The 18920-nt window shown below is 40.7% G+C and overlaps 5 protein-coding genes and 2 pseudogenes across 8 annotated transcripts; 2 read left to right on the top strand and 5 right to left on the bottom strand.

The window, feature by feature from the left end:
* Window positions 1-69: 69 nt before the first annotated feature.
* On the top strand, window positions 70-2578 carry LOC108842811 (pentatricopeptide repeat-containing protein At4g35130, chloroplastic). Its single transcript, XM_018615838.2, has one exon. It carries the CDS (start codon window positions 80-82, stop codon window positions 2498-2500), a length of 2421 nt encoding a protein of 806 aa, XP_018471340.1. The 5' UTR covers window positions 70-79; the 3' UTR covers window positions 2501-2578.
* A 1845-nt stretch (window positions 2579-4423) lies between these two features.
* Window positions 4424-5589, bottom strand: LOC108842813 (putative F-box/kelch-repeat protein At4g35120; annotated as a pseudogene).
* A 25-nt stretch (window positions 5590-5614) lies between these two features.
* On the bottom strand, window positions 5615-8309 carry LOC108841335 (putative F-box/kelch-repeat protein At4g35120). Its single transcript, XM_018614102.2, has one exon. The coding sequence runs from the start codon at window positions 8303-8305 to the stop codon at window positions 7154-7156; it is 1152 nt and encodes a 383-aa protein (XP_018469604.1). The 5' UTR covers window positions 8306-8309; the 3' UTR covers window positions 5615-7153.
* Window positions 8310-9123: 814 nt separating this feature from the next.
* LOC108841409 (putative F-box/kelch-repeat protein At4g35120) lies at window positions 9124-11269 on the bottom strand. The gene has a single exon (XM_018614165.2). The coding sequence runs from the start codon at window positions 10266-10268 to the stop codon at window positions 9126-9128; it is 1143 nt and encodes a 380-aa protein (XP_018469667.1). The 5' UTR covers window positions 10269-11269; the 3' UTR covers window positions 9124-9125.
* Window positions 11270-11292: 23 nt separating this feature from the next.
* On the bottom strand, window positions 11293-13052 carry LOC108841198 (putative F-box/kelch-repeat protein At4g35120). Its single transcript, XM_057003689.1, is given in 2 exon segments — window positions 11293-11773; window positions 11775-13052. Coding segments are annotated over 2 exon segments (1143 nt in total). The 5' UTR covers window positions 12498-13052; the 3' UTR covers window positions 11293-11353.
* Window positions 13053-13283: 231 nt separating this feature from the next.
* LOC108841164 (putative F-box/kelch-repeat protein At4g35120) lies at window positions 13284-14894 on the bottom strand (annotated as a pseudogene).
* Window positions 14895-16501: 1607 nt separating this feature from the next.
* On the top strand, window positions 16502-18920 carry LOC130508271 (uncharacterized). 4 transcript variants are annotated; one of them, XM_057003686.1, is made up of 4 exons: window positions 16532-16620; window positions 17241-17306; window positions 17477-17629; window positions 17716-18920. In XM_057003686.1, the coding sequence occupies exons 3-4, from the start codon at window positions 17503-17505 to the stop codon at window positions 18708-18710; spliced, it is 1122 nt and encodes a 373-aa protein (XP_056859666.1). In that variant the 5' UTR covers window positions 16532-16620; window positions 17241-17306; window positions 17477-17502; the 3' UTR covers window positions 18711-18920. The 4 variants fall into 4 exon arrangements, with proteins under 4 accessions (XP_056859668.1, XP_056859666.1, XP_056859667.1 ...); XM_057003687.1 differs by lacking the exon at window positions 16532-16620 and adding an exon at window positions 17046-17170; XM_057003688.1 differs by lacking the exon at window positions 17241-17306 and having other exon boundaries at window positions 16502-16620.

The raw sequence follows: 18920 nt of genomic DNA, 5'->3' as shown, positions 1-18920 counted from the left end.
ATATTAATAAAAAGAAAGAAGATTAATGACGTCACTGTGTCCCGGATAAATCCCGCGGGAAAATTGATCGATTGAGATAATGGCTGCGACATCTCTTGCTCGATGCTGCTCTCGTATCTACTACAATTGCAAGTGTGCATCTTCTTCCCAAAATCACCAGACCAACGAGAACCGGAATCTCGTAAACAAACGGAGATCCTCTAAACCGGTCCGGCTAATTCTTCGCAACCGATCCAAGAAGCTCAATGATCCTTCGCTCACTCGCGCTCTACGCGATTTCGCGGAATCCGGCCTCATGGAGGATGCACTCCACCTGTTCGACGAAATGAACAAAGCCGATGTTTTCGTGTGGAACGTGATGATCAAAGGCTTCACCACCTGTGGCTTATACCACGAAGCGCTTGGATTCTATCTCAGAATGGTACTGTTCACAGGAATCAAAGCTGATTCTTTTACATACCCTTTCGTGATCAAGTCCGCTGCTGGAGCTTCGTCGTTGTTAGAAGGGAAGACGATTCACGCGACTGTGATCAAGCTCGGGTTTGACTCAGATGTTTACGTTTCTAATTCTCTTATATCATTTTACATGAAGCTCGGGTGCGAATGGGATGCAGAGAAAGTGTTCGACGAAATGCCTGAGAGAGACATTGTCTCGTGGAACTCCATGGTTTCTGGGTTTCTTGCGGTTGGTGATGGCTTACGGTCGTTGGCTCTGTTTAAAGAGATGATTAAATGCGGATTTGAACCGGACAGGTTTAGTATCATGAGCGTTCTCGGTGCTTGTTCTCGTGTGGAGTGTCTGAGAGTGGGAAAGGAAATACACTGCTATGCTATTCGAAGTGGAATCGAAGCTGGTGATGATGTTATGGTATTGACGTCAGTACTCGACATGTACAGTAGATTTGGTGAAGTGAGTTATGCAGAGAGGGTGTTTAACGGTATGATCATCAGGAATGTTGTAGCTTGGAATGTTATGGTAGGGTGTTACGCTAGAAATGGGAGAGTCGTTGATGCTTTTCTCTGCTTTCAGAAAATGGAAAAAGAGTTGCAGCCAGATGTTATCACGCTGATAAATCTGCTTCCTGCTTGTGAGATCTTGGAGGGACGAACGATTCATGGCTACGCAGCGAGGAGAGGATTTCTTCCTCATGTAGTGTTGGAATCTGCTCTGATTGACATGTATGGGGAGAGTGGAAAAGTGAAGTCAGCTAAGGTTGTGTTTGATCGAATGGGTGAAAAGAACTTGGTCTCATGGAACTCGATGATCGCTGCGTATGTGCAGAACGGGGAGAATTATTCAGCTTTGGAGCTGTTTCGAGAGCTATGGGATAAGGATTCATCTCTTGTACCTGATTCCACAACAATCGCTAGTATTCTACCAGCTTATGCAGAATCTCTGTCACTGAGGGAAGGTAGACAACTCCATGGCTATATAGTAAAAGCCAGATACGACGTGTCAAACACCATCATCTTGAATTCACTTGTGCACATGTATGCCATGTGTGGAGACCTCGAGGACGCAAGAAAACGTTTCGACCAGGTCGTGTTTAAGGATGTTGTTTCGTGGAACAGCATCATCATGGCTTACGCGGTACACGGTTTTGGCAGTGTTTCTGTTCGCTTGTTCTCAGAGATGATTACTAGTGGAGTAAGTCCAAACAAGAGCACCTTTGCCTCGCTGTTAGCAGCGTGTAGCATCTCCGGTATGATCGATGAAGGATGGCAACATTTCAACTCAATGAAAAGAGAATACGGGATTGATCCTGGTATAGAGCATTACGTGTACATGCTGGATCTCATTGGTCGTACAGGAAACCTCAGCTCAGCCACGAGATTCATAGAAGAAATGCCGTTTGTGCCAACGGCTCGGATTTGGGGATCACTGTTGAAAGCAAGCAGAAACCACAACGACATTACCGTTGCGGAGTTCGCAGCAGAGCAGGTTCTCAAGATGGAACACGACAACACGGGATGCTATGTCTTGCTTTTGAATATGTATTCAGAAGCTGGAAGATGGGACGATGTTAACAGGATCAAGCTTCTGATGAAAAGCCAAGGCGTATCTAGAACAACGAATCGGAGTATTGTTGAGACGAAAGGTAGAGCTCATGTGTTCACAAACGGAGATAGATCCCACGTGGAGACGAACAAGATCTATCAAGTCTTAGATATTGTCTTGGGGATGATTGAAGAAGAAGAAGAAGGAAAAGAAGAAGACAGTTATGTTCACTGTGTTTCAAAGATGAGACCAGAGACTCTACTAAAGGAAAACAGCAATTCATATAGAAGACATTCGGTAAGACTCGCCACGTGTCTTGGACTGATCTCTACGGAAACAGGAAGAACAGTTTTGGTGAGGAATAACACAAGAATCTGCAGAAGATGTCACGAGTTCTTGGAGAAGACTTCGAAAGTGACGAGAAGAGAGATCATTGTTGGAGATTCAAAGATTTTTCATCACTTCTCCAATGGTTGTTGCTCGTGTGGAAACTACTGGTGAAAATACCCCTGGTAGTGGCTAAGTTTAGGTTTATTTATTGGAAAATGTAGAAAGAAGAAAATATGTTTTGGCAATTCATATGTTAAAAAAAAAAAGATAACATACAAACAGTGCAACACCAATTGCAATAATATTATTCATAATAAAAAAAAAAGACTAAAGCGGATAATATCATCTTATAAGAAATATAATATGTTAGCAAACGTATGATCTCCTCCACTCATAGGAAGTGAATTAAGAACAATCTCTACTTTTCCCATTATGATTTGGCTCTTTTCTTCTATACTTTGAATGTAAACTTGGATGCCTATAGCATACATCACCTTCTTTGAGTTCGCCCTAGGAGACTCTCCCAGGCACGAAGACCGAGATAGCCGTCATCTCCAGAATGAGCCTCCCCTCCGGCGTACTCCCCGGTGACGGCCTAGTTCTCTGATGTTGGCCCTCTCCTCCTCTTCAACGCTGTCTCTGATGGCCGTCCTCCCGCTTCCTTTCCCAATGCCGACGACTCAACAGGTGCATCTCAAGCCTGCTCTCCCTCCTTGGTGGCCTCTCTTTCAAACAGATCTGACCTCCCGATCTCCTCCGGAGCTTCCGGATCCACCAGATCCGCCGGAGCCTCAAGTGTCTCCTTCAAAACACGATTTGTCCATCAACTTGTGGAAGGTCTCTGGTGCTTCTCAGCCACGTTCCACCCATCTCAAACTCGATTCTGGAGATCCCGCAAGCCTTCTACCTCCGCCAGCAGCACCCTCTCAACCGCCTCTCCAAGGCTCTGTTACAAAGTGGTCCCTTCCTCCGTTAATAGCTCTGACAGTACAGAGCGTTACTCCGACGAAATGTAGGGCCATAAGATCGACAACCGACGTTTCAAGCAGCTGTTGTGGATCTGGGTTTTGTCTCTCCGAAAGAAGAGCTTCCTGCCTCCCTCCATCAACTCGAGCTGTCTGGTATCGTGAGATGTGTTTTCAATTTATATTGATGGATTTGATGAGCCTTGTTGAGCTCCCAGTATACATCTCTATTTTGAATCTCATGAAGACCTGTTCCACTGGCCAACGGATCAGCTCTGGTCTCAGTACGAACTTCTGGACCTGTAATATCGGTGTAAGAAGTATCAGTCTAATCACAGCCTCCGTTTCTTCGTCGAATACCGTATCAAGCATCTCCCTACTTCAGCCTCCAACCAATATGTGTCTCACCATCCATAATCAGGTTATTGAGAGCCGTTTACAGTTACTCCCTCGGGTTCACATAGCCCTTTTTCAGATATTGATCGTCTGTAGCTGGCCACGGAGTTTCGTACTCTGCGGTACATCCACTGGTCAATCATTTATGTTCTTCAGTGTGAAATCAAATCATTTAGGATTTTGTAAATCTCCTTTTGTGCCTCAACATCTCTCCAGAAAAGCAGAAGACATCAGTTCGATCATTTGTATAACTGTTACTGCTTGGAGTAAAGAAAAGAAGACGGTGGGATCAGGCTGTATCTTCTCCGGTACGGTTATGGCAGCACCATCCCAAGGACCAGCAATTCAAGTCTTCGTCAACCCTTCCCTGAATGCAGAGGCCCTCGCAATGCGATCAACTCTCTGCAAGGCGTTAACCTTCGATTTCGCAAATTTCAAGGTTCTCTCCAACAATTCAACGCTCATCAGAGCTATCATCGGCGAATCCCAGTCAAAAGAAATCATCGGAATCTTGGTAGTTTTCCGAGTGATCTCCTCTGGGTTTGCAACAATCTGGTTATTTCATCTCTGTCGATCGGAGATTTTCTGTATCAGATGTCTTAGTTTTTCAGCTCTTCAGGCTCTTCTTATGTGTAATGGACTTCTTGAATTGGATCATCTTTGGATCCTTTCAATTTCTTAGTTTTAATGAAATTTTCAGTGACAAAAAAAAAAAGCAAACGTATGATCAGTTTCAGACCAAAACCGATAGGCAGCTTGAGAGCTTATATGACTTGTGGTCTGGACCCAAGACAACATCGCGCTGTTCGACCTTCCCCCACATATTACTTGATGGAGTCAAACGTTTCTCAAAGCTAATCACCGCACACCAAACCTTCTTGTGTTCCCTCTGACGCCCTTTCAACTCCTCCCATATTATTACCAGTTTCCCACCATGGTTAACTAATTGAATCGTTCTGTAATTTTTCTTGTACACAGGTATCGAACTCAAACCATGAACCTCTGACCACTCTCTATTCCTTGGGTCATACCACTTGAGTATACGGCCATGTTCAGCAAATATTACATTTCCTATAACGCACCAAAGTCCAGTTATACGTCCTAGACCCACAAACCCCTTCTCTTGTACCCATCTTTCTTCGTTAGGATCATATGCATAGTTCTTGTTGTCGTCGTTGTTGTTCATGGTGAAACGGTATAGCCTTCCTTCAAAAACTGCGCTACGGACGTAATCATCATGACCACCAGGAGGCTTAGGCAGCGGCTTCCAGGTCTGAGTCTTTAAGTCGAAAACCTCACCCCAACCCATGGTTGCGTCTGTTTTTGTGCATCCTCCTATTACATATATCTTGTCATCTAACAAATAAGACCTTGCGTGTTTCCTTGCCACCTTCATGTCTGGAGCACGACGCCACGTGTGACTCCGACAATCAAGAACTCTAACGGCTCTGGTCCGCTGGTCCTCGTTGCTCCCTCCGATCTCGTAGATTTCGGAACCGACGGCTACAGTGGCTGAGTTTAACCGGTCGGGTGAACCAGAGGAAGAGAGTGCTTTTACCGGTACTAAACTTAACCGACCCTGACGGACTGACGGTAGCCGAGATTGAACCAGCTATGGTGATGATGACTGATGGAGGAGGGATTGGGTAGCCATAGGCGCAGGTAGAGGCGAGCGCAGTCTGTGTTACCGATAAGGGATCGAGCAAAGTAGATATCTGGAGAAGAGAAGAGAGAGTAGAAGTTCTTGGAGACTAAGCAGAGGGAACTGTAGTGAGATTTCGAGAGCCGAGCGAAGACGTTCACTATGACATCATCTGGGATTGATGAAAACGATGGAAGAGGACTCGTCTTCTTCTTCTTTTTCTTGCGTGGTAGAGGAGCTATAGGATTATTCTTCATGTCTCCTCTTAGGATTTCTGTTCCACTGAAGTAAGGATTCGTTAGGGCTAGAAACCCTAGAGAAAAGATTGACCTTTTTTCCTTGTTGAAAAAGAAAGGGCTTTAACCTTCTTTGTTTAAAAGCAAGTCCCCGTATTAAAAGTAAAAAATACTAAATTGGCATATTGAGAAACATTCACTTGAACTACCGGTTTGAAGATTATGAAGATGCAGTATGTTGAGGTGATCTATATTAGTAGTTTCTGATGGAGTTTGATATTGACTTTTTACTTTGGTGGCGTTGGTGTTGGCGCTTTGGTGGTCGACACTGGCGGAGGCAGAAATTTTTTATACCGGGGTCAATTTTTTTTTTTCAATAACATAATTTATAAACCATTAAAAACTATAAAGTTTAGCTTTATTTTCTAGTGTGTTGTAATAATTCTACTGGAGTTGTATTTTTTATGGGGTCAGATATTATATTTTATTGGGGTCAATAATTTTTTTCCTAGATAAAAACAAATATATTTTAAAAAGTAGTGGGGTCAGCTGACTCCACTTCCCATACACTACCTCCGCCCATGGTGGTGGAATCAGCCATTGTGTGAAACTTGTGGGTAGTTTTGTGTGTGTATGAGTGATCAAGTTTGGAATCACTGGTGTGCAATGGGTGCTGACGTACTTGGTGAAATATTTTTGAAGAGATAGAAGATTAAAGTTTAGATTTAGGGAGACTTTAGCATAAAAGATTTTATTGGTAGATTATAAAGATTACAGCTGTAAAAGATAAGTATACTCCGGTGAGCTAATGGTTATCCATGCATATGTGCTCGATTCCTAATTTTTGTAGATTGTTTATTTAGAAAAGAGTGATGAATATTATTGTGTTTGTTGTACTATATAATAATAATTTTATGTTGCCCCTTGTTATAAGTCAAAGAAATTTAGATGAGGTCTGAGACATATGAAAAGAACTCCGTTAACAAATTTGATGGGTCTTTATTTTCTGTACTATATTTTTCGTGGCCTCATCTGCACTAACAGATTAACAAACGGAGATAGATCCACTTGGAGACTAACAAGGTCTATGAAGTCTTCGATATTGTCTTGAGGATGGTTGATGAAGAAGAAGAAGAAGAATAAGAAGACAGGTATGTTCACTGTGTTTCGAAGATGAGACCAGAGACAATATTGAAGAAAAGAGACAGTTCACCAAGAAGACATTCGGTAAGATTCGCCACGTGTCTTAGATTGATCTCCACGGAAACAGGAAAAGCAGTTTTGGTAAGGAATAACACGAGAATCTGCAGAAGATGTCATGAGTTCTTGGAGAAGGCTTCGAAAGTGACGAGAAGAGAGATCGTTATGGGAGATTCAAAGATTTTTCATCACTTCTCTAACGGTTGTTGCTCGTGTGGAAATACTGGTGAAAAACCCCGGGCTGTTATCGGAAAATACAGAAATAAGAAAATATGTTTTGGCAATTCATCATATGTTAAAACAAGATAACATACAAACAATGCAACACCAATAAGATTTTAGACTAAAGCGAATAATATCATCTTATAAGAAATATAAATATGTTTCAGACCAAAAGCGATAGGCAGCTTGAGAGCTTAAATGACTTGGGGACTGAATCCAAAACAACATTGAACTCTTCGACCTTCCCCCACATAGTACTTGATGGAGTCAAACGTTTCTCAAAGCTAATCACCGCACACCAAACACTCCTGTCCCTCTGATCCCCATTCCACTCCTCCCATATTATTACCAGTTTCCCACCATGGTTAACTAACTGAGTCCTTCTGTAATGTTTCGTGAACACAGGTATCAAACTCAAACCATGAACCACTGACCACTTTCCATTTCTTGGGTCACACCACTTGAGCATACGGCCATGTTCAGCAAATATTACATTTCCTATAACGCACCAAGGTCCAGATATACGCCCTAGACCGACAAACCCCGCCTCTCGTACCCATCTTTCTTCTTTAGGATCGTATGCATAGTTCTTGTTGTTCACAGTGAAACCGTATAGCCTTCCTCCAAAAACTACACCGTGGTAAACCGAATTGACGTCATCACCACTAGGAGGAGGCTTAGGCAACGTCTTCCAAGTCTGAGTCTTCAGGTCGAAAACCTCACCCCAAGTCATGGTTACCTCTGTTCTTGTGCATCCCCTTATTACATATATCTTGTCATCCAACAAATAAGACTTTGCGTGTTTCCTTGCCACCTTCATGTCTGGAGCACGACGCCACGTGTGACTCCGACAATCAAGAACTCTAACGGCTCTGGTCCGCTGCTCCTCGTTGCTCCCTCCTATCTCGTAGATTTCGGAACCGACGGCTACAGTGGCTGAGTTTAACCGGTCGGGTGAACCAGAGGAAGAGAGTGCTTTTACCGGTACTAAACTTAACCGACCCTGACGGTAGCCGAGATTGAACCAGCTATGGTGATGATGACTGATGGAGGAGGGATTGGGTAGCCATAGGCGCACGTAGAGGCGAGCGCAGTCTGTGTTACCGACAAGGGATCGAGCAAAGTAGATATCTGGAGAAGAGAGGAGAGAGTAGAAGTTCTTGGAGACTAAGCAGAGGGAACTGTAGTGAGATTTCGAGAGCCGAGCGAAGACGTTCACTATGACATCATCTGGGATTGATGAAAACGATGGAAGAGGACTCGTCTTCTTCTTCTTTTTCTTGCGTGGTAGAGGAGCTATAGGATTATTCTTCATGTCTCCTCTTTGGATTTCTGTTTCACTCAAGTAAGGATTCGTTAGGGCTTTTAAGTCGTTAAAAGAAACCCTAGAGAAAAGATTGACTTTTTTTCCTTGTTGAAAAAGAAAGGACTTTAACCTTCTTTTATTTAAAAGCAAGTCCCCGTATTAAAAGTAAAAATACTAAACTGGCATATTGAGAAACATTCACTTGAACCACCGGTTTGAAGATTAACAAAAGGAGATAGATCCCCACGTGGAGATTAACAAGATCTAATGAAGTCTTAGATATTGTGTCGAGGATGGTTGAGGAAGAAGAAGACAGCTGTGTTCACTGTGTTTCGAAGATGAGACCAGAGACTCTACTAAAGAATAAAAGCAATTCACGTGGAAGACATTAGGTAAGACTCGCCACGTGTCTTGGATTGATCTCCACGGAAACAGGAAGAGCAGTTTTAGTGAGGAACAACAGGAGAATCTGCAGAAGATGTCACTAGTTCTTGGAGAAGGCTTCGAAAGTACGAGAAGAAAGATCGTTACGGGAGATTCAAAGATTTTTCATCACTTCTCTTAACGGTTGTTGCTCGTGTTACTGCTGAAAAAAACCCTGGTTGTGGCTAAGTTAGGAACTTAGGTGTATGTTATCCGAAAATGTAAAAAAGAAGAAAAAAATGTTTTGGCAGTTCATATGTTAAAAGAAGATAACATACAAACAATGCAAAACCAGTTGCAACAATATTATTAGAATTATAATCGCATCTTATTAGGAATATAATATGTTGAAAGCAATATATAATATGAGTTCAGTTTCTAAAGAAAAAAAATATAGCATTGAGTTTTAGACCAAAACCGACAGGCAGCTTGACAGCTTATATGACTTGTGGACTGAACCCAAAACAACATTGCACCGTTCGACCATCCCCCACATATTACTTGAATTCAAAGGTTTCTCAAAGCTAACCACCGCACACCAAACACGCTTGTGTTCCCTCTGACGCCTATGCCACTCATCCCATATAATTAACAGTTTCCCACCATGGTTAACTAACTGAATCGTTCTGTAATTCGAACAACGTCTCTCGTACACATGGTTCAAACCCTGAATCAGTGACCACATTCCATACCTTGGGTCATACCACATGTACTTCCCGCCAAGTTCAGCAAATATTACACTTCCTCTAACGCACCAAGGTCTATTTATACGTCCTAGACCCACAAACCCCGCCTCATGTACCCATCTTTCTTCTTTAGGATCATATGCATACTTCTTACTGTTATCTATGGTGAAAACGTATAGCCTTCCTCCAAAAACTGCACCATTGACGTAATCATCATGACTAGGAGGCTTAGGCAACGGCTTCCAAGTCTGAGTCTTTAGGTCGAAAACCTCACCCCAACCAATTGTTTCCTCTGTTTCTGTGCACCCTCCTAGTACATATATCTTGTCATCTAACAAATAAGACCTTGCGCGTTTCCTTGCCACCTTCAAGTGGGGAGCACGACGCCACGTGTGGCTCCGACAATCAAGAACTCTAACCGCTCTGGTCCGCTTGTCCTTGCTTCCGCCAATATGGTAGATTTCGGAATGTACGGCTACAGTGGTTGAGTTTAACCGGTCGGCCGGTGAATACGAGGAAGAGAGCACTTTTACCGGTACTAAACTTAACTGACCCTGAGGGTATCCGAGAGTGAACCAGCTATTATGAGGCCCGGAGGAGGGATCGGGTAGCCATAGGCACACGTATAGGCGAGCGTCTGTGTTACCGATTAGGGATCGAGCAAAGTAGATATCTGGAGAAGAGAGAATAGAGTAGAAGTTCTTGGAGACTAAACAGAGGGAAGGGTAGTGAGATTTCGAGAACCGAGCTAAGATATTCACAATGACATCATCTGGAATTGATGAAAACGATGGAGGTGATGGTGGAGGATTCGTCTTGTTCTTTTTCTTACGAGACGGCGGAGCTGTAGGATTATTCGTCATGTATGCTCTTAGGATTCCTGTTTCACTGCTGTAGGATTCGTCGTCTACTAGGGTTTTAAGTCGTTAAAAGCACACTAGAGAAAAGATTGACCTTTTCCTTGTTGAAAAAGAAAGGGATTTACCTTTTTTTTTTTTTTGATGATCTGGGATATTAACTGGGCCTAGACCCAACCGACTAATCCTCGTGTGTCTGATCACTGACCCAGTTAGACACTCAGACACGGTTGGTCGCAAAAGGAGATATTCACTTTGCATCGCCACACGCTAGAGTAATCTGAGGGTAACTGATTCAAATCTGCGATTTTTGAGGTCATTGCTGGAGGCCATGTACCACCCGAATGCATGGTTATTTACCTTCTTTATTTAAAAGCAAGTCCCCGTAATAAAAGTAAAATACTAAACTGGCATATTGAAAAACAATCACTTGAACCACCGTTTTTTTTTAACAACAGCTAATACATTAGATAAAGGGAGACTAACAAGATCAATGAAGTCTTAGATATTGTCTCGAGGATGGTTGAGGAAGAAGAAGACAGTTATGTTTACTGTGTTTAGAAGATGAGACCAGAGACTCTATTGAAGAAAAGAGGCAGTTCACCAAGAAGACATTCGGTAAGACTCGCCACGTGTCTTGGACTGATCTCAACGGAAACATGAAGAGCAGTTTTGGTGAGGAACAACACGAGAATCTTCAGAGGATGTCACGAGTTCTTGGAAAATAGGCTCCGAAAGTGACGAGAAAGAGAGATCGTTGTGGGAGATTCAAAGATCTTTCATCGGTTCTCTCTAATGGCTATAAGTTAGGTGCTAGTTATCAGAAAATGTTATAAAAAAAAAAAACTGTTTTGGCAGTTCATATGTTTGAAAGAAGATAACATGAAAGAGGGACAATACCATTACAACAATATTAATCATTGACATTTCATAGTATTTTGTATCCACGAGACTTGCATATAGATCAAACACAGAAAAAAACATAAATTTAAAACATCTTACAAAAGAGTTTAACATAAAAAAAAGACTGAAGTGAATAATATCATCTGATTAGAAATATAAATATGTTGAAATCAAATATAATATGAGTTTCAGACCAAAACCGATAGGCAGCTTGAGAGCTTATATGACTTGTGGACTGAATCCAAAACAACATTGCACCGTTCGACCTTCCCCCACATATCAGTCAAACGTTTCTCAAAGCTAATCACCGCACACCATATACTCTTGTGCTCCCTGTTCCACTCATCCCATATTATTACCAGTTTCCCACCATGGTTAACTAACTCAATCGTTCTGTATTCGTTAGCACGTTTCGCGTACACATCTATCCAATATAAACCATGAACCACTGACCACATTCCGTTCCTTGGGTTACACCACTTGAGTATACGGTCATGTTCAGCAAATATTACACTTCCTATAACGCACCAAGGTCCAGTTATACGTCCTAGACCCACAACCCCCGCCTCTTGCACCCATCTTTCTTCTTCAGGATCATATGCATACTTCGTTGTTGTTCATCGTGAAAACGTAAAGCTTTCCTCCATAAACTACACCATTGTGATACGAATGGACGTCATCATCACTAGGAGGCTTAGGCAGTGGCTTCCAAGTCTGAGTTTTCAGGTCGAAAACCTCACCCCAACTCATGGTTTCCTCTGTTCTTGTGCATCCTCCTATTACATATATCTTGTCATCTAAAAAATAAGACATTGCGCCTTTCCTAGCCACCTTCATGTCTGGAGCACGTCGCCACGTGTGACTTCGACAATCAAGAACTCTAACAGCTTTGGTCCGCTTCTCCTCGTTGCTTCCTCCTATCTGGTAGATTTCGGAACGGACGGCTACAGTGGTTGAGTTTAACCGGTCGGGTGAATACGAGGAAGAGAGCACTTTTACCGGTACTAAACTTAACTCAAAGGGTATAAAACTGTTTTGACCCTGACGGTAGCGGAGAGTGAACCAGCTATGATGGCTGGAGGGATTGGGTAGCCATAGGCCCACGTAGAGGCGTGGGTCTGTGTTACAGATAAGGGATCGAGCAAAGTAGATATCTGGAGAAGAGAAAAGAGAGTAGAAGTTCTTGGAGACTAAAGAGAGGGAACGGTAGTGAGAACTCGAGATCCGAGCTAAGACGTTCACAATGACATCATCTGGGATTGATGAAAACGATGGAGGCTTCGCCTTCTTTTTTTTCTTACGAGGCTGTGGAGCTATAGGATTATTCGTCATGTTTGCTCTTAGGGTTTCTGTTTCAGTGTTTGTAGGATTCGTCTTCAACTAGGGTTTTAACTTTAAGTCGTTTAAAGAACCCTAGAGAAAATATTGACCTTTTCCTTGTTGAAAAAGAAAGGGCTTTAACCTTCTTTAATTAAAAGAGAGTCCACGTATTAAAACTAAAATACTAAACTGGCATATTGAAAAACACTCACTTGAACCACCGGTTTGAAGATTAACAAACGGAGATAGATCCCACGTCGAGACTAACAAGATCTATGAAGTCTTAGATATTGTCTCGAGGATGGTTGAGGAAGAAGAAGTGTTTCGAAGATGAGATCAGAGACTCTATTAAAGAGAAGACATTCCGTAAGACTCGCCACGTCTCTTGGATTGATCTCCACAGAAACAGGAAAAAAGCAGTTTTGGTGGGGAACAACATGAGAATCTGCAGATGTCACCAGTTCTTGGAGAAGGCTTCGAAAGCGACGAGATGAGAGATCGTTGTGAGAGATTCAAAGATCTTCAATCACTTCTCTAGTGGTTGTTGCTAGTGTGGAAATTACTGGTGAAAATGGCTTAGGAGCATGCCCATCAGCATTCCCTCAATTCCCGACTTCCAATGATTTTTTTTTATTATTATAATTTTTTATTTCATTTGATTTTTTTTTGATTAAAAAAATATATATATATTAATAACCGAACATATTGCGGATTGTCACGTGTCGTGGATTCCACGGAACAGTGAAGACTCGGGTTTACTACAACAAACTTCTGTGATTTGAGTTCACCGTATTTTGATTATTATACTTTTTTTTTTTGAAAAGCGTAACTTTTTTCCTAAATCCTCTAATGGGCATGCTCTAAATTAAGTGCATGTTATCAGAAAATGTTAAAAAGGAAAAAAATATGTTTTAGCAGTTTATGTTAAAAGAAGCTAACATAAAAGAGGAGTACCATTGCAACAATATAAATCATAGAGAATTCATAGTATTGTCTCCTCCAGACTTGCATATAGATCAAAAACAGAGAAAAAAAACATAAATTTTAAAACATCTTACAAAGGAGTTTAACATAAAAAAGAAAGAAAAGACTGAAGCGAATAATGACATCTTATTAGAAATATAATATGGTGAAACCAAACTTATGAGTTTCAGACCAAAACCGATATGCAGCTTGAGAGCGTATATGACTTGTGGACTAAATCCAAAACAGCATTGCACCGTTCGACCTTCCCCCACAGCATATTACCTAATGGAGTCAAACGCTCCTCCAAGCTTATCACCGCACACCAAATACCCTTGTGGTCGCTGTGGTACTTATCCCACTGATGCCATATAATTACAAGTTTCCCACCATGGTTAACTAACTGAATCGTTCTGTGATTTTTAGCGAGTTTCGTGTAAACCTCATCCAAGCCATGAACCTGTAACCACTTTCCATTCCTTGTGTCATACCCAATGTACATGCGCTCATGTTCAGCAAATATTAAACTTCCTATAACGCACCAAGGTCCAGTTATGCCTTCTAGATTCACAAACCCTGCCTCATGTACCCATCTTTCTTCTTTAGGATCATATGCATACTTCTTATTATTTATGGTGAAACCGTATAGCCTTCCTCCAAAAACTGCAACATGGACGTAATCATCACGACTAGGAGGCTTAGGCGGCTTCCAAGTCTGAGTGTCTAGGTCGAAAACCTCACCCCAACTCATGCTTTCCTCTGGTTTTGTGCATCCCCTATTACATATATCTTCTCATCTAAAAAATAAGACCTAGCGTGTTTCCTCGCCACCTTCATGTCGGGAGCATGACGCCACGTGTGGCTCCGACAATCAAGAACTCGAACGGCTCTGGTCCGCTTGTCCTCGTTGCTTCCTCCTATCTGGTAGATTTCGGAACGTACGGCTACAGTGGTTGAGTTTAGCCGGTCGGGTGAATAAGAGGAAGAGATTGCTCTTACCTGTACTAAACTTAACTGACCCTGACGGTAGCAGAGATTGAACCACCTATGACGATGACCGGAGGAGAACGTGGGTACCCATAGGCGCACGTAGAGGCGAGGGTCTGCGTTACCTATTAGGGATCGAGCAGCGTGGATATCTGGTGAAGAGAGAACATAGTTGAAGTTCTTGGAGACTAAGCAGAGGGAACGGTAGTGAGAGCTGGAGATCCGAGCTAAGACGTTCACGATGACATCATCTGGAATTGATGAAAACGATGGAGGCTTCGTCTTCTTTTTTTTCTTATGAGGCGGCAGAGCTATAGGATTGTTCGTCATGTTTGCTCTTACGATTCCTGTTTCACTGTTGTTAAGGATTCGTCTTCTTCTAGGGTTTTATTTTAGGCGGCAGAGCTATAGGATTTTTTTTTTTTTTTGCTAAACAAGCTATAGGATTATTCGTCATGTTGAAAAAGAAATTGCTTTTACCTTCTTTATTTTTTTTGGGTAAAATACCTTCTTTATTTAAAAGCAAGTCCCGGTATTAAAAGTAAAAATACGAAATTGGCAATTTGGTATATTAAAAAGTCGTTCACGTGAACCAGAGGTTTGAAGATTGGTTAGAATCTATAGTATGAACTGAAAAAGACCTGTAAAATATAAAGATTGGGGTAACCATTTATTTGAATATCATGAAGAAAGTAAAAAAATATAGTTAACGTAAAATAAATAACCGTGAATTAAAAAAACATTTCACCTATCACAAACAGGTCGATAGAAAACAACATAAAAAAACATTGACTGGAAAACTGGTTGTATTATGGTGGTTGTTAATGATTTATGTTGAGGATTTGCATTAGTGATAAAATCATTTCATGTTCCCTTGAATAAAACCAGCACTAGAATTTACGCGAGCCACTGCAGTCTATTTTTCTCCTTCGTGGAAAAAGATAGGAGTATTTTTGGGAAAATGATCATTTATCGCTTCTGGATAAACTACTCGCATTTCGAAGCTTTATAGTTGTACTAATAAATCAAATGAAATCAATGGTTACGTCATTTCAAGGAAGACAAAATATGCTTTTATCAGATTCTGCAATTAATGTGGTTCCTAGCGGATCACTAACACTTACTTTGACAAAGCGTTTTAAGAAAATGCCCCTCTTTAGGATCGACGCATACAGTTAGTTATGTCTTAGCTAAATAATCTCCATAATCCCACTAGCATAATTCAATTTTACTCCACATAATCAAAAATCAAACGTTTGTTTATACATTGAATCTACCATCTTCAGGATTCATCCAAATTTACTCAACATTATAAACAAATCAGGAGTAAGGTCTAAGGACATGTATATGATATCAAAATTTAAAATAGAAGTATCATATACATAGATTGTAAAAACATGTAGTTATGTTCATACAACCTTGCCAAGGTTTTTAACAAAAAAAAACCCTTGCTAAGGTTTTAGTTCAGTATTTGAAACTAAATAATTATATCCTTTTAAATATGAATTGAGTATATGTAATCAAGATTATTTTCTATATTTAGAAAAATTATATATAGAAATATACAAATATTTAGTTAATTTTATGATAATTAACATATCTGATTGAGATTAATTTGATGATGTAAAAAAGGTAAAACTGTATGGTACATATTTTATTTCTTGAATTATCTTTACATTCTTTTTTTAAAAAGTATACAGTTTCGGTTTATTCTGTTTATCTAAAGATTATTTGAAAAACATTAATGTCTTGATTATATGGTTAATCTTTTGAGTGTCAAAAGCCTAAAACTAACTTATTATCGCCTGTGACGCAAGCAATGACACGCGTGACGCCGATCATGCAATGACTTGTCGGTTTACAGCCTCACACTCGTTGTTCTCTCGTCTCTATTGATCTCAGTGTAACCGTCCTACGTTTGTTTCCACAAAGATTAATGAGGTTGATGGATTGCCGTTTCCAACAATCTTTCAATTAATGCTCAAATCTCCAAGCAACTTTAAACTATTTCTTAGTACTATATGGCTTTGGTCAAAACATCATCTTATACAAAAGACAATGTCACATGTACAGCCTTATAATATGCACAACCACATATAAATACAACTGTTAAATTGCGAAATAATCAACCCTTTTCTTCATTTTCTCCGATCAACATCTTTCTCGTCCTCTTCTGTTTCTTCTGGTACCTCTCTCCCCTCTCTACCTCTTTTCATTTATCTGCATGTAAATTGCAATTATGTGAATAAAAATTTTCTTTGATCAATAGATTGATTCTTGTTCTTGATTAGAACAGTGGGTTTGGTTTAGTTTTTATGATCTAATCGATGACCGATGATGAGAACGATGGATTTTTATTGCTATATGCTCTGTTCATTTGCTCCAGGATAATTTGTGACAGAAGAACAAAATCAATGAAAACGAAGTTTCATCCTTTTAAAAATATTATCCAGAAGGTGGACCTTCCAAAGTTTTTTTGGTCTGTTCAAAAACAAACAAGCCGGTCAAAATAATCTTACTTTTTAACTCTGGTCTTAGTCAATAAATGAGTGCTTCCTCCGTTGAAATTTAGACACTGGAAAAATTGTACTTGCAAACTGAGTGGTCGGTCCACGACAAAACCAAGATGAAAAGTCGTCTCTTATATTTTTCTACCTTGTATTATAAGATGTGATTGGTCTTTGTGGGGATCAAACTCACACCATTAGTCTCTTCAGAAAAAAATTTCTTGATAGGTTTGGTGAATCTCTCTTTACTTTTTGCATTTCGTTTCACTCTCTTTACTTTTTCTTTCATATAAAGCAGAGTGGGTGAGAGAGGGTTGGTGAAATCTGAACGGAATCAAATATCGTTGGAGTTTGTTGTCTATTTGTAAGTCCAGTACTGTCTAATCTTTTTGACCTATTTGTTGCAATCATAGAGTATAGCCTTGACCTTTTAATACACATACCCCTCCAAGTGATATGTTCATTAATATGAAGCCACAACCTTGAAGTGTGTCTTATAAGGTTTTGATAACAGTTTGTTTACATCTCTGATAGAAGCTGTGACATTCATCAAAAAAGCTATGGATATCAATCAACAAGCTCATCCGGATTGCGTATATTCGGCTAATCCTTTCCATGAATGTGCTTCAGCTTGTTTAGAGAGAATTGCTCAAGGCCATGTGATCAAGAAGAACACTAAGAAGCCAGGTAAAGCTTTATCCCTCTGATCATTTTGCTAGTTATTTTTTGGTATTTACTGATTCTTCTTGTTTTTTTTTCTTTTTAAATTACAGGTTCAAAGATTCTTAGCTTCTCAGGAAGTTTCGGTAGGAAAAAGAAGGAAACGCATTCACAACCGCTTTCACCGTCAAGGCCTTATCAAAACGGTGGAGGCGGTTTTGGAAACGCTAATACACCAAAGGTTTATCGTTCAGTACCTCCACCTGTTGCTGCTGTCAAGAACAAGAAAGTTTCTGATTCGGATAAGTCTTTCTCCTCTTCTTCATCGACTGATCCGGACGACTTCTTTAAGCATAAACCGGAGACGAAACTCTCTCAAATCCTTCCTCTTTCACCTAAACCGGGAAAACAAGAACACAACATGAATAAGACTGAAGCGGACAGGGAAACTACACTATACAATCTCCTAAGCTCTCCAATACAGCATGAAAAAGAGAGCAGTGATGATTACTATGATGATGATGATGACAATGAGATTGGAGTAGAGCTCGATCTTGAATCAGTAATGTCTGATACTTTTGTCTCTGTCGGAAAATACAGAGTGAGGTCCGGTTCGTCCCCAATTCTAACCGGTATCATCGAGAAACACGGAGACATTGCTCAAGACTGTAAGCTGGAGTCGGACTCAATGCGGTCCCGTTACCTAGAGTGTTTATGCTCATTAATGCAAGAGCTTAGGTCAACTCCTGTCGGGCAGTTGACTAAACTCAAAGTCAAAGAGATGCTTGCAGTTCTCAAAGACTTGGAGTCTGTGAACATCGAAGTGGCTTGGCTACGTTCGGTTCTTGAGGAGTTTGCACGGTTTCAAGAAGATGCAGAGACTGAGAAAGAGAGGCAAGAGGGTTTAGTGAAGGCTAAGAGAGAAGAGCTTGAAGCTCAAGAAGCGGAGTTGGTTCGGTTGGAGGAGGAAGTGGCTAAAGCGAGGTTGGGGATCATGGAGACACGGGCCGTGATGGTCGAGATGGAGAGGGAAAGGTCGAGGATGGAGAAAATGGGATTCAAAATTGAGAAGTTTAAAGGGAAAACGTTTATAGATGAGCTTCTGTGAGCAGAGATTGCGATGTTGTTAGTAGTAAGTAGTATCAGAAAATCAAATACTCAAAATGGGTTGTTTTCAAAGGTTAGGCTTTTTTAAGTATGTTATAAAGCTTTCAGTAAGGTGAATGTTTATTTATTAGTAGTAACTTGTGATGGTGTTGAAGTCTTTTTGTTGAGGTATCTTGTTTGTTGCTAATGAATATAGTTACTTTTGAAGGTT

This window comes from Raphanus sativus, chromosome 2 (genome assembly GCF_000801105.2).
Source record: "Raphanus sativus cultivar WK10039 chromosome 2, ASM80110v3, whole genome shotgun sequence".
Classification (NCBI taxonomy): domain Eukaryota; kingdom Viridiplantae; phylum Streptophyta; class Magnoliopsida; order Brassicales; family Brassicaceae; genus Raphanus; species Raphanus sativus.
Note: the sequence above shows the minus strand (reverse complement) of the source record. Positions and strands in the feature narration are given on the sequence as shown.

Excerpts from the sequence above, each read along its gene's own strand:
- LOC108842811 (XM_018615838.2), top strand. The coding sequence starts at position 80 with ATGGCTGCGACATCTCTTGCTCGATGCTGCTCTCGTATCTACTACAAT.
- LOC108841335 (XM_018614102.2), bottom strand. The coding sequence starts at position 8,305 with ATGAAGAATAATCCTATAGCTCCTCTACCACGCAAGAAAAAGAAGAAG.
- LOC108841409 (XM_018614165.2), bottom strand. The coding sequence starts at position 10,268 with ATGACGAATAATCCTACAGCTCCGCCGTCTCGTAAGAAAAAGAACAAG.
- LOC130508271 (XM_057003688.1), top strand. The coding sequence starts at position 17,503 with ATGGATATCAATCAACAAGCTCATCCGGATTGCGTATATTCGGCTAAT. Across the intron at positions 17,630-17,715 it reads GAAGAACACTAAGAAGCCAG|GTTCAAAGATTCTTAGCTTC; the intron begins GTAAAGCTTTAT and ends TTTAAATTACAG.